At 35.7% G+C, this 14,809-nt stretch overlaps 1 protein-coding gene across 1 annotated transcript; it reads left to right on the top strand.

Moving 5' to 3' along the window:
• Positions 1–5,915: 5,915 nt before the first annotated feature.
• Positions 5,916–7,144, top strand: LOC133868597 (protein E6-like). The gene has a single exon (XM_062305525.1). The coding sequence runs from the start codon at positions 6,007–6,009 to the stop codon at positions 6,892–6,894; it is 888 nt and encodes a 295-aa protein (XP_062161509.1). The 5' UTR covers positions 5,916–6,006; the 3' UTR covers positions 6,895–7,144.
• The last annotated feature ends 7,665 nt before the right edge of the window (positions 7,145–14,809 follow it).

The following is a 14,809-nucleotide window of genomic DNA, read 5'->3' as shown; positions in this document are numbered from 1 at the left end:
CATGGAAGAAGCCATCTCCGATGATCCTGTCTCGAACCGCTCTTCTACTCCTCCACACATGCTATCGAACCTATACAAGCACAAGCTATAAGAACTCATTCTCTTTTCAGCTTTTCTTTTTGTCCCTTTTCCTGTATTGTGTTTGGTCGTTGTTGAGAATCTGAGATGTAGAGGGTTTCACACAAACAACCGCACTGCCTCGCTGAACCCACACCCCTTTTTTTTTATGCGGACTGTGGGTGAAAAATTCTCAACCCTCAAGGGTGCCGGGGGGGGGGGGGGGGGGGGGGTGGGCAAAAAGGGCGGAAATTCTCCCCGCCCGTGCCCAACCCTAACTGCAAGTGACTTTTTGTAATTTTTTTTTAATTTAAAAAAGAAAAGAGATTAGAAGAAAGCTATTGCTAGTGCTTTTCAAAATGCATACACATGCACCCAAAGGCTGGATTATTGGAGTTTGGAATTATCAAAATTGGAAAAGTTTTACCCTCCCTCATGATTCTTTTAGTTTCGTTTCTTATTTGGTTGTCATCATGAAATCAAAATTTTTACATACAATTTTGGCTAAATCTTTCTTCTATAACGACAAAATCTGAGCAAATTAAGGCTTAACAGTGGCTGGCCACCCATCCAATGGGTGGTCGACTAGCCACATATGGCTTTGAGGGTGGTGCGACCACCCTCGATGGGCTTCGGCTCCTGGCTATTTCGTGGGTGGTTGACCATCCATTGTGGTTGTCGGCTAACCTATAGTTTCAAATTTTTGTTTTTTAATTTAAGTTTATATATATATATATATATATATAATGTGGGTTTTTTTTAGTAATTTTGATTGTATTCCAATTAATACATATGAATTGTTACCAAACTAAAGATTAAAAATAACTATTCCATTCTATCACTTCTATTCTTATGAGTAGCTATTCATTTTCCTAATAGAATAATCATTTTACAAACCAAACGAGGTCTAAATGTTACGTTTTCTTTTGTAAAGCAACTCAAGTTCTGTTTGTTTCCGTAAGATTCTCGTTCGAATTCACCGGAAACTCTAACGAAAAGTCATTGAAATTTGTCAGAAGTTGCCGATCATTTTTTTGTTGTCATCAGTTATAAACCGCCGTTGTTATTTTTCACACGGGCCAAAAGGAAAAAAAAATATTTTCCATGGAAAGAAACAGAAACTTAAGATCCATTAATGCTCCGTTTGTTTCGGCGTAAAATGGTTTCCGTTGTAAAATAATTTCGGAGAAGTCATTTTTCAAAAAAATATTTTCCGTCGAAATCATTTTTCGGTGTTTGGCGCGTATGGAAAATTACAAATATTTTTTATATTTTAATTTAATCATATTAATTTAAAAAAATTAAATTTTATTCACAAAATAAAAAATATTAATATAAAATAATATAAAAATATTTTTTAAAATTTGGCATATACAAATTCCGGCAAAGTTTGCCGGAAACGACCGGATCCCGGCCAGTTGACCGGAAGCCGGCCGTCCTGGCCAGTTTCCGGCCAACTGGCCGGAGATTCGGCCAGAACAGTCGGATCCGGCCAGATGCTGAGGGTTCGGCTGTTCTGGTCGGTGATCTGGCGTTCTGGCCGGATCCGTCCAGGATTTCGGCCAGATGGCCGGATCGGGGCCGGGATCCGGCCAGTATCCCGGCCAGACGGCCGGATCCGTCCAGGATTTCGGCCAGATGGCCGGATCGGGGCCGGGATCCGGCCGTTTCGGCCAGTTTGGCCCGAATCCGGCATGATATCCCCGGAATCCGGCGACATCTGCCGGACGTCCCCAGATTCCGGCTTAATTTGTCAAATTTCGGCACCAACCGAAGTCGGAATTTGACTTGTCGAAATTCGGCAATAGTCAACTACTTGAACGTAAAGATCGACTGCATTGTTTAAAAAAGAATCGACTGCATCTACCATTTACGGAAAATGATTTACGCTTTTAAAAAGCGTAAATCATTTTCCAAAATTTATTAAGCATTTTTTGTCAAACAGAAATCATTTTTCGGTTGACCATTATTTTCGCCCCTACCAAACACCGAAAAACATCAAAACCATTTTCCAGAAATCATTTTACGCCAAAACAAACGGGACATAAGTTTCAAGATTTCTCGTATAGATTTGACACTAATCGCGCTTCAAGATCTCTCCACGGTTTCACTGGTCTGGACCAAGTCAAAAATAAGCTTTTGCTTTTGGAAAATCAAGTTCTAGGCTCTTTGGAGGGAGGGGAGGTGGTACATGCACAAGGCATGGAAGCTTCTTTTGCACTTCTTTCCTTTAAACGACGGTTCATGAGTCAGCCTCGATAATTGAACCGTACGGACGAATGTGGGACTCATTCCATCTTTCTACTTTTTTTTTTTTCTTTTCTTTTCTTTTCTTATTCCGTAATGCAGAAATGGACAATGAAAATTGTGTAGATCATAAATCTACATAATTAACTAAGTGGACCTCCAAGTAGTTGGGAATTACGACTAGAGCTTATATAAACACCAAACCAACAGATCCGGATGAGATTATGCAGCACTGATCGATGGTTGGGACATAAATTGCACTTAAAGATCTAGCTAGCAGCCGGTAGTTATTTATTTGTTAGACCTAAAGATAGAACACGTACCAAAATGGGTTGTATTTAATGTTCTTAAATTGCGTTATAATAATGTCGCTTTTCTTAAGATGTACCTTATTTTTGCTCTTATCAATTCTAATAAATTGGTGTGTACTCATGAGTTATAACATATTGAATTAAACTTGGCAAACTATTGTGATAGCATAACCTTAATCAAACAGATCCACTTGCTAAAGGATGCAAGTATGCAACAATAATAAATACGTTTTTACTATTTCTATCCAAACCCTCCATTAAAATGCATATATAATTATATTAATTTCAAAAACACTTTAACAATAGAAACACACACACATGGAGGTAATGATTGGTTTGTTGCCTGCTTAGACAAAATAAAACCCACATGTTAGAGAAACCATTGGCATAAGGTAATTAACTGTAGTATGAGTTGTAAATGAGTCACCATATATAAGCTTAGCCTATTATTTACCTTACAAGTAATTTTGGGAAAGCCTTTTAGCTTCATTGAACTTGCTTTGTTATACTAGACGAGCAAAAAAGATAAAAATTTGGAGAAATTTTATTCATTCTTAGATGTTTCATCATTTTTGCAATCGTATTTTCAAACTTTAAAAAATTGTAATGTTGAGTTGCTATGTTTTAAAAGTTTGCAATATCATTCTTACTATTAGGATTTATGGTTAAATCAAACAGTATAAAAGTGAAGCGTCCTTTATAGCCATGCAAACTAATAAAAATACAACATTACCCTTAATTAAAAATTAAAACCAAAAAACGTAAAACATTAATAAAAAAAAAAAAAAAAAAAAAAAAAAAAAAAGAAAGCGAAGGCCAATTGCGAAAAATTCTAAAAGACGGATGACATTGCAAAATTTTAAAATATAAGAACTTGACATTACTACTTTCTAAAATTTTAACGATATAATTATAAAAGTGCTGAAAAAACGTAGGTAAGTGAGATTTCCTTTAAAAATTTTGACAAACAATTTACCAAATTGGTCTCTTTCTTAAAAATTTAAGGTTAAGATAATTTTAGCTTTCCATTTGGGCATGGGAGCCCACTCTTTTAGTAATAATCATCATTCATCACGCAGTTAAGGGTGGACTCCATGACCTGGAGTTCTGAACTTATCTACTACTCTGCTCGCGCCGCACGCGTCAAGAAACTATGGATTGGTAGGGTTCTTTGAGGACAAAAATTAGCTAAACTAATTTGTTACAAATTAGTATAATAAAGTGACATAAGTTTTTAAAGCATGTGAAAAGCACGTGCTATTAAAAAATCATTTAATTCTCACTTACTATGAGATACATGTCATTTTATCACACTGATTTGTAAAAATTGGCTACAAATTGGTTTGTAGCTAGTTTTTGTCTGATTTCGACTTTCATATTATTATTATTATTATTATTATTATTTTGTTGAATATAATACAGTAACAGTGTAACACTTTTATAACTCAACAAGAGAAATAGAACAGATTATAATAACAAAATAATATCACTTATACAATAAGAAATTTCTTTCATCTAAACCTGATTTATAAACTTTTTAACGGCAGCTTGAGCTAAACCATGAGCCGCCTTATTAGCGATTCTACTTATATGATGAATCTACCAACTAGAAAGAGAATTTAACATGATACGAGTGTCATCCAGTAGTTATTCAAATTTATTATAATTATGATAATTGGAGTTCACTGCTCTAACCACTTAAAACGCTAACACCTTCCAAAATCATATTATGTAAACCAAAAAAAAAAAAAAAAAACTGGTAATACTTCTGCAACTACTAATTCTAATTTCTAAGTGACCTAATCTTATCAAACACCTTTGCCGCGTGAAGATATTAGGCATTAGAGTATTCATGCGTTTTGTGAGAGAGGCGGGAGGAGTGGGGGCCAGCGTTCATAAAGATTAGGTGCGTCCTTGGCAGTAGACAAAGAATAGAGGGGCACATGCTGTATCCACTAAATGCCATTATTTGCATGTCCCACCCACTCCACAATCCACGCATTATTACACGCTCATGCCATGCTTTTTCCCTTTTTCTCCTCTTAATTTTTAAAGGGTAATTATGGACACTGTTCTTTTTGGCAAAACCCATCGACACTTCTCATAATCACAGTCTTGTTCTTGATTGTAAGGAGGGAAATAGACATGATGTGATACGTAATTGATGTGTAAATATTCGCAAGTACTTACTATCATATTATTTGACTTTTCTTTAGCTAGAGACTTCGGAGAAGCTTCTCACTTGTTAATTCCCACCAAAAAAAAAATTAGACCCATTATAAATTTAGAGGAAAAATATAAAATCACTTCACATAATTTACTTAATTTGTAATTAACTTTGTGTGATATCAAAATGAGCACGAACGTCCTTAAGGCATGCATTGAATTAACGGAATCCGATAATATGACATGTTAGAGTTGATAAAATTGTGACCCGTGTTTTATTTAAGTCATTGTCAAACTAATTGAATCTGTTAAGTTAGTAGACATAATTTGACTGTAAGGAGTAGGCATGTCTCAGGAATGTTTGAGTTCATTTTGATATCACAAGAAGTTAATTTTAAATTAGATAAATCACAGGGACTGATTTTAATTTTTTTTTTTTTTTTAAAAAAAAAAATTAATTATTTTATTAATATTTTAACATTTTTTATCACATGTATGCTTAAATTCTTCATTTTTAATACATAAAATATTTAATTAAAAATTAAAGATAAATTATGAAGTTATCATTCGAATTCAAGATATTTGTTTTGATTTCATGTTAAAGCATATTTTATTCAAAAAAAAAAAAATTAATCTAATGAATTAATAATTTTGTTAATGCTTCAACGTACAATACAAGCAAAAAATAATGAATTTTTTATGAGTTTAATAGTTTTGTTAATACTTCAACGTACAATACAAGCAAAAATAATGATTTTGGTTTGGTCTTAATTAAAGTTAGCAGCGCATATTAAATATTTCATCATTAATTCTGTACGTGTCACATATATATATACATATGACTGGATCTCTGCTTAAAAAGATTTAGCACATAATTATGTTGTTTTCACAATGGAGAACATAAAAAGATCCTGCCAAAAAAATAAAATTAAATTAAAAGTGTAATTAATAGGAAATGGTCAATATAGCTAGAGAAAGGAGTTCTTTGATAAGGTTCACCCACACCGGCCGGGGTCCACAATCACAAAAAATGCTTCCGTCCATCTGCACCTAATGAGTAGAAAAAATTGGTGAGAGAGAGTGGGGGGGGCGGGGGGGAGGATTTCTCAATATAAATTGGAGCGACAAGCTTTATCTTAGCTCATGACTATACACTGCTTAGCTTAGTCCGCACCACACCACACCAACACTATCTTTTTCAGTTTTTCTTTCTCTTGCCATATCCATGGCTCCCTCTGCAAAATTCCTATCTTTCTTCTTCCTCCTAGCCCTCTTCTTCTCTATGCAAATTCATGCTAGAGAAAGCCAGTTCTTCAGCAAAGTCACAAATGTCAACAACAACAACGATGCCAAAGAGACAACAGTACTTCCCAAGAAAGAAGAAACCACAACAAAACAAGATCAAGAGCCAACCTTCATCCCAGAGACCAAAGGCGGCTACGGCCTCTACGGCCACGAGTCCGGCCAGTTTCCTCCCACCACCCAAACCTCTGTCAATGGCGCGCCCTACACCACCACCCCAACCCATGTCAATGGCGTGCACTACGCACCCTACACCACCACCCCAACCCATGTCAATGGCGCATCCTACGCACCCTACACCACCACCCCCACCAATCTCCCATACAAAAACCAGTTTGAAGATGACGAGTCCTTGAACAAGTACCTCAGCACCAACGACAACAACGACGACAACAACAACAACTATTACAACACCAACGACGTCGTCGACAACAACAACAACAAGAACGAGTACTATAATTACAACACCAACAAGAACAGCTACGAGGCCAACCAATATGGCTTTGGCGACACAAAGCTGACGGGGAGAGGGTATACCACCATGGGCAGCCAGGACAAGTACAATGAGCGGCAAGGCATGAGCGACACAAGGTTTTTGGAGAACGGCAAGTACTACTACGACGTTAAGGGCGAGAATTACAATCCTAACCAGTATGGGAACTCGAGAGGTACTGTGGCTTCCAGAAATTGGTACGGCTCCAACAAGGGTTACTACGGCAACAATGGGAACTCCTATGAGCACAAAAACTACATGGCAGGGTACGAAAATGAGGAAGAGTTCCAAGGGGAACAAGAGGAGTTCCACCCGTGAGTTTTCCTTTTGACAAAACAAGTACCGCAGAGAATTGTGAGATTGTTTAAGCAAATTCAGTGGTGTTTTTTATATTATTTAAAGCATAGGGGTATTATTATATATGCAGGGTTCTTATGGTCAAATTTGTTATCTAGCTTGTTTGTGGGTTTGCATACTCTTCATGCTCTGAAAAGCTCAAGTGTGAAATTAATTTAAGCATAGTTTTGCTTTTGGTTATGAACACCTTAATAAAATGTATATTATAATAGCCTCTTTACTGCTTTTGGTTATCAATCCCCCACCCCCCACCCCCAACAGAGTTCAAGATGGTGGTTAATTAGTAGTTTTTTAATATCTTGCAGTGGGAATTTGAAATAGAGATGATTTGAATTTCATTTGAAATTAAGAGGATGTGATGGATAAAAAAAATAGGGGTAAAATTATCATTTTAAATTTTTAGACAATTTTGCCCTAATTTTTTTTTACTGACCGACTCATTTTCATTTCATTTGAAATGAAGAGGATCCATTTACCTTGTAGTGAACCCTAGTACTTTAAATTGGATTGAGATTGCTCCAAGTACGATACATTTTATTTTAGTCATTTAGATCATGACAAAAAAGTACATAAATAAATAACATGCGAGTTGATGTTGGGCTGCCAACCCCCTTTTTTTTAGGTAAAAAAGAGAGTGGTTCAACCACCCTTTCAACGGTGGTTTAGAAGGACTAAAACTTCTTGCTTTACTATTTGAATTGTTCTTTTTAAACCAGTAGCCAAATAAAATGAACTGCATCGTGCATGTGTGTGCGCCGCATCTCAATCAGTCCAAATTTACCTAGTACTAAAGGTACCGGACATAATTGAGACGGCCGGCGGGTTACTAATTTGGTGAAAACTTGTGAGGGATGGATGTCCTTTGCATGGGACGATCGAATTGGAGTTTCCTTGGTAAAAAAACATGACAGTACGGAAGAATGAAGCGCGCTGTCACCAGGAAATTTCCTCATCGAATATTGTATATGCGTTGCTGTCAGTTACCATGTTGGTAGAAAATGCCCAAAGCCAACACCCAAAAAAGATAGAAAAATGTAGAAAAGCAAATATCATTGATTAAAGGAGAGAGGAGAAAGTAGATGATAAGGTACAGGTTGAAAATTATTTTCTTGTTCTTGTAGGTGATCTTTCAAAAGATTATGGTAAATGGGAATTGGAAAAGAAAACGAAAATGAAAAAAAATAATAATCATTGTTTGCATATAATTTTTCTTCCCTGTCATTTTTTGTTAAACTTTTAAATATTTCTGTATCAAACTGTCTTTGCACTTTATGATAGAAACTTAAAGATATTTTGCGAAGAATAAATAATTTTTGCGTAATAGTTAAAGTACTAAACCAAACATGAGAATTTTATATTTTAAAGAATCTGATAAATCATTTCTAATCGTGGACTAATCACATTTTAAAGAATTCAAATTTCCAATAAATGTGGATGCCTAGAGAAATATTAGATTCCTTTACCCACATAACCTAGCTAATAAAAGTATCTCTTTATTGTTATTGTTTTTACACATTGTGGCATATATATATATGTTCATCAATACATAATAAAGTATGTTTAGGATTTAATTAGGCATACTCGTAAAAATAAAAAATAAATAAATAAGAAAAGAAAAGAAAAATTGATAAAAAGTAAAGTGAGGACAACCTATTCATTAGGCCGGGCACTGGCTATAGGCAAATAACAAATGTTATCACTTAGGCGCATTTAACGGGATTAGAATGGCGTCTCGATTTCAAGCTAGTGAAAAATATAAGAATTATTTTATGGTCTAGATATTAAATTCTATAAATCTAATAAGTTTATATTTTGTCAAGTAGTGAATATGGTTTCATCTACTTGTCTTGGGAAGAAAAAAATAAATAAATTTGCGTAGCTTATTATAAACACTTTAAAATTCATCTACCTGTTTTAAATACCTTTTTCTGCACATAATTTAGGCATTAAGTACAGACCCTATTCCACTTCTTAATTACCCTACTCATGAAAAACCATTTTAATCTCCATTGCCATTTGCCACCCCTATCCCCTTGTTTTCTTTTCCTCTCCTCCATGATCGATCTCCTTTCCCTGCGCATGCATATCCATTTAATTATATTTGCATCTTTATTTTTCCTTTTCTTTTTCATCCTTTTTCTTTTTAATTTATGGCCATGATAAGGACAAATGAACAAAACCCTATTCCACTACTTCTTGACCCTACCTATTAGGCCCATTTCAAGAAAACCACCATGCATCCAGCCATTGAATGGCTGGGTTTATGGTTGGTGAACCACTGTCACCAGCTTAGTGGAAAAAAGAGAAGAAGAAGACTGGCACCAGGAAAATGGTAGGGAGAAATGTTGACAATGATCAACTATGGCTAATGCCAATTGGCCTCTCTTCCCCGTGACTGGCGGGCTGACCAGCTTGTTTGTTCAACTTCTTGTTCACAAGCTTTGAGGTCTGTCGACTTTTTGACCAAAAAACTGGCCGGCGGTCCATCCGGCCTCCATGCCATATATAGACTCTTTTGCTTTGTTTTGTTATCCTACTTACTACTCTGGGGACATGCAATTAGTGTTCCTGTGTTGGGGTTTGAATCATATTAGAATATGAGTATAAAATTATAGATGTTAGTCATAATTTGTCCCATTTAATAAGATGGATCAATATTAATGACTGTTATCGCATGAAACATATATAGCTGCCTGACATTTTTTCATTCCCCACTGAATGTTGGTGATCACAGTGATTCCTACATCGGTGTTCAACCCCCAACATCCTGAATTTGCAACAATGTTGGAGTAATTCTTATGTTAATAATAGCATTGATTGAATTATTTTCCATTTTTTACCTTTTGTATATATTTTTGAACTGTTTTATTTTGTGTTGGGTTTATTGTTAGAAGCCGACCTCTTTTTCGGTTTTAGAATCGTCCCCTCTTTCTTTCGTTCGGATTCGGAGCAAAAAAAAATATTTTCTTTTGTAACCCATTTTCTTATTTAATTAGAAGAAAAAAAAAATGATTGAATTAATATTGTTTTTGATTGAATAAGGTTAACAAAAATGAGTGAGTGATATAAATGGTATCACAAAATGACAACTTCACCGAATGAGCAATAGATGGACCTAACTTTACAGAGCAGTTGATAAGAACCTATATATATATATATCAGCCAAACTCTTCCTAATTAGAGGCTCCTCCGTAGTGTGACTTCCATCACCATACAGGGTATTTCAGTAGGTGAAACGGCTTTAATTTGTATAATTTATTCTTAATGTAATGCTGAAGATCTGTCATGTCATCGACATCTACCCATTTCGAGAAAAAAAAAATTAAAAATTAAAAATTGCATCTCATATGCCTTCTTCCCCCAACAATTATCTCTCCCTCTGCTCTTCTGCCACTTCCTATGACTGGATAGTTCCTATTCTAACACTTCCCTCATCATCTTCACATCATCATGCAGCGGCCCAACCAACTCTTTTAGTCAATGAAATGGTTCAAACAAATAGATTGGTTCGACTACTCTCAACCATCAAATTATATAGGGAAAATAAAAATTTTCTTTTCTCTCTTCATTTATCTTAAAAATAATTAACTTCAAAATATTCTAACTTTATATCATATCAATAATTTTGTATTATTATTTAAATAAAAAAAATTCACTACAAAACAAAATTTTTTCACTTTTCTATACAAATTCTTTTTATTTTATATTACATCTATCGCTTCCAACTCTTACTACCAATTCTCCTTCCCTTACCAAACAAGGTCATAGGATGTTTGAACCAAGCTCTTTAGGCATTGGGATAGTTTAGCCGTCACTTCTAAAGGTTAGATTAGAGGTGACCAAATCATTCTATTGGCCAATTAGAAATGATCGAATCAACTTTCACTATGGTAAGTGATTCAACTGTTAGAATATAAATTAAATGATTAAATGCATCAATTCTTATCAATTTAATTTTTTTAAATAAATGTTCAGAGTTTAAATTTAATTTCAATTAAATATTTCATGTCTTGAATTATACTTATTAAGTGAGAGTTTGAATTTACATGTACATAAAACAAAATATTAAAAAATAAATAAAATGATAAAATTTTTATCAAGCTGAGGGTGAGACATAGTCGGCAGAGAGGTGAAGCAAATGATGAATGCAAACTTTTTTTCACGCAAGTAGATGACGTGACAGATCTTCAACCATTCATTTTTAGACCAATTCAGCCCACAAGGAATCTCAATCATCACCGAGGGAAACAACAATTGATCCAAAATACTTTCTTACTAACATGTAATAGAAGAAGCACTCACGATGTTGGGGAGAGATGGTGAGGAAAGAGGCATCTAGCACGTACATAATAATACTAACTAATAATCATGCCCACCTACTTCCTCTGTTCTCTCACATCACCAATCTCAGTACTTCTCATCGTTTATTCTGCTTCATCAGCTTTTAGTCCTGCAATTTTTACCTATTAATTTACTCTATCTACCTCCATTCACACACATTCATAAATACAAACAAACAAACAAAAAGCTTAAATAGTCACTTTGGGCCCTTGATGAGTATTTACTACCTATTGTGTCACCCACGTTTAGCTTGATATTGTTGTTATCGGGCACTCCAATAATAAATAATATGAAACTAAAACAAAAAATAAAAAATAAAACACAAATTTACACGATTTGAAGGAGTGTGGCTATATTTTAATATACGAGTTAGACTTACAGTATAACTTACTTATAAGAAAATTCTAATTAGAATGCCTTGTACTATACCGTGGGGGTCCTGGATTAGGATGCAAACCGATTGGCTAGTGTGGTCCAAACCTGTCGAGAGGTGTGAAGACCATAGACACTAGCAAGAACCGACTCAGTGAGAGTCACATTGATCCAGCTAAGAAGGCATTGATCCTTCTTAATCCAAATAGAGTGTAATGGATTTGGGACTTCTTTCCCTTCATCATTAATCAGGAAAGGAGGAGGGCAGGGTTCAGAACCATCCGCAATGCCCATCAACTCATGGCCTTTCAGTATAGGAACGATCTGAGAGAGCCAGAGTAAGTAGTTGTTTTCATCCAGTTTGTAGGTTAAAAACTGGTTGAAATTTGGTACCACAAAGGTGGTAGTAGGAGCAGGAGCATTGTCATTGCTGCTAGAGGCCATTAGGAGGTTATTGGAACAAGAGAGAGGTGTTGAGCGGAAGTGAGGGAGAAAATCGAAGAGGTGTTAACCTAATAAGGCTCTGATACCATGAAGAATTTTGAGAGAAAAGGTTTTTGTCAACTTGACTAAAAACCGTAGCATGTTTCTTATTTATACTAATGTACAAGGTGTAGATACAAGGTAAGAATAACAAGGAAATCTGCGCCTAGTCTATAAGAGTACAAATTTAATTACAATCAATTACAAGCAAGGAAAGAATCAGACATGGAAAGAATGGACATGCATAAGTCAAGTCTTGGACTGCACGTGTAGTCGTGTAAGGAAGTCCTTGAGCAGCACACAAAGGTCTTGGACAGTGCGCATGGTGAGGAAGGAAAGTTTCTGTGAACAGTTGGAATATGGATGCATATCTTCAACATTCCTTGCTGAATTGGGAGCCTTGATTGCAGGGACACATGCTAGAGTAGGATCTGTGATTGCAGTAGATTCCGGATGCTTGTGTGTCACGGTATAGGCTGTGATCATGGCTGGATCTGATACTGATACGGGTGAATTGGCAGCTGCTGATGAGGCTACCAAGGTGGAGGAAGCAGCTGCTGAATCAGCTGTCAAGGTGGAGACAGGATGTACACTAACAGTGTTGCCGCCGCATCCCCACAATCTATTCACCATAAAATTAATTACGTCAAATGGGACAATTGTCAAAGCTTTACTCCGATAACTGGCCCTTTATACTAGCATCTTGTATTACTTTCCTATAAAAATATAAGCCACTTATTTAGACAGATAAGTACATACAAAACCAGAATTATGTGCTAGGCCTACCCATTGCTGATGACAGGACATAGCGAATGAATTCAAGTGATGATTCAGTGAATTGTGATTCATGAAGTGGTATTGATGAGATACAGCACGTCAACCAGTTGGGTAGTGGTTTAAACCCTTTCTTCAGTACTCAGCAAACAGGAGTCGATGACGAAAAGCAAATGACATTATCCTTTTTTAGTACTCAACCCTAATTAATGTTTCAACCGCAGGCAGAAACAGAGTTGCATGAACTTTGCTTAATTTCAAGATCCAGATCTCCAACAATTCGTATAGCAAATGTGAGCGAGCTCCTATAAGATTTTTTTGCTCAAACAAATAAATAAATTGTCCGAAACTTATTCGGACATGTGAGACCTATGAGAGCGAGCAAACAACAAAATTGCTAGATTCTTAATTTCAAACCAAAGACGCTAGGACAACGACGGACTGAGGGAGTAACATCCATCTGACTCGATAGAAGTGGAACTTGACATGAAGAATCATATTCATAGTAAGAAAGAATAAGGAAGTGTTTGGTGCGTAGAATAATTATTTCATTAAGAAAATGAGTAGTTATTTTCGTAATGGAAGAATGTGAAATAGAATGATTAATCATATTCCTCAAGTTGGTGACAATACATATGCTCTCATTGGAATTAAACCAAAAATACTAATATACCCACATTCAAAAAAAAAAAAAAAAAAAAAAAAAAAAAAAAAAAAAAAAAAAAAAAAACTATAAGGTTCTATTTGTTGCTACTAGTGGCAGATTCCGACAACCAGAAGCAAATTCTGGCTAATTCTGGTAGTGGATCCCGGCTAACTTTGACAACCTCCGTAGGCAAATTCCAAATATATATATATATATAAGTTCGTTTATTTGAAAAATATAGTACATTCTTAAAGAAATAGTTATTCTTCCTAATTTTTAGAGGAATAATAGTATTTCTCAATTTAAGGGATATTAATCTCCATAGGAATGGTTATAACTTATTCCAAGACTAAAAATGTTACAAAACCATGAATCCAAGTGAAAGAAGAATCTCTAATCTCACATATCTACATCCATCAGCCGAAAGAGGGAAAGTTGAACAAATTGTTTCAATGGATTTCAACAACCCCGTAGCTGCTTAATTCATAATGTGCAGATGCCCATAGATAATCAGTAGGAACAACACCAAACTGGGCCTGCCATTGTGATGGTTAAAGCCCAACGAACTCTAAATACTACAAAAAGTAGACAACTATAAGTAGGCCCTCTGTCATCCTTTCTCCAATGAGAGGTGGCTTAAGCTTAAGCCCAATGAATCCGGCGGCCCCAAACCCCGCCCCCCCCCCAAAAGAGAAAAATTGGTGGTTTGAGTTGAAGCCATCATAGATACGAAATTGATGAGCTTAACGGTCCGTTCGTTTTGACGTAAAATAATTTTTGATGTTTGGTTTATATGAAAAAAATTTTGACAAAAAAAAAATGATTGGCGACAAGATTCCGGCAATGTCTCAAGAATTTGGCGGCACTTGTCAGATTCCGGCATGACTTGTTGGATTCCGGCTAATTTCACCAAAATCTAGCAGGCCAGATTCTGGCAAGTGGCCGAATTCCTGAAACACTTATTAGAATCTGGCACATTTGCTGGAATCTGGTGACGGTGGCCGGAATCCGACAACTATGCTAGATTTCGAGACACTGACCAGAATCTAAGGGCCTTTGGCCACAAATTCGGGCTACCGACAAACTCCAATGGCCGATGGCAGCGGATTCCTACAAACGCGTGCAAGAATGAGAAGTTTAAATTCATAAAATGATTTACGGTTTTAAAAACAGTAAATCATTTTTAAAAAATTAAAGAGGTTTTTTCGGTCAAAAGGAAAATGATTTTTGTTGACAATTATTTTCAGTTACACCAAACAC

Source organism: Alnus glutinosa, chromosome 5, assembly GCF_958979055.1.
Source record: "Alnus glutinosa chromosome 5, dhAlnGlut1.1, whole genome shotgun sequence".
Classification (NCBI taxonomy): Eukaryota; Viridiplantae; Streptophyta; class Magnoliopsida; order Fagales; family Betulaceae; genus Alnus; species Alnus glutinosa.
This window is presented reverse-complemented; position numbering and strand designations above follow the sequence as displayed.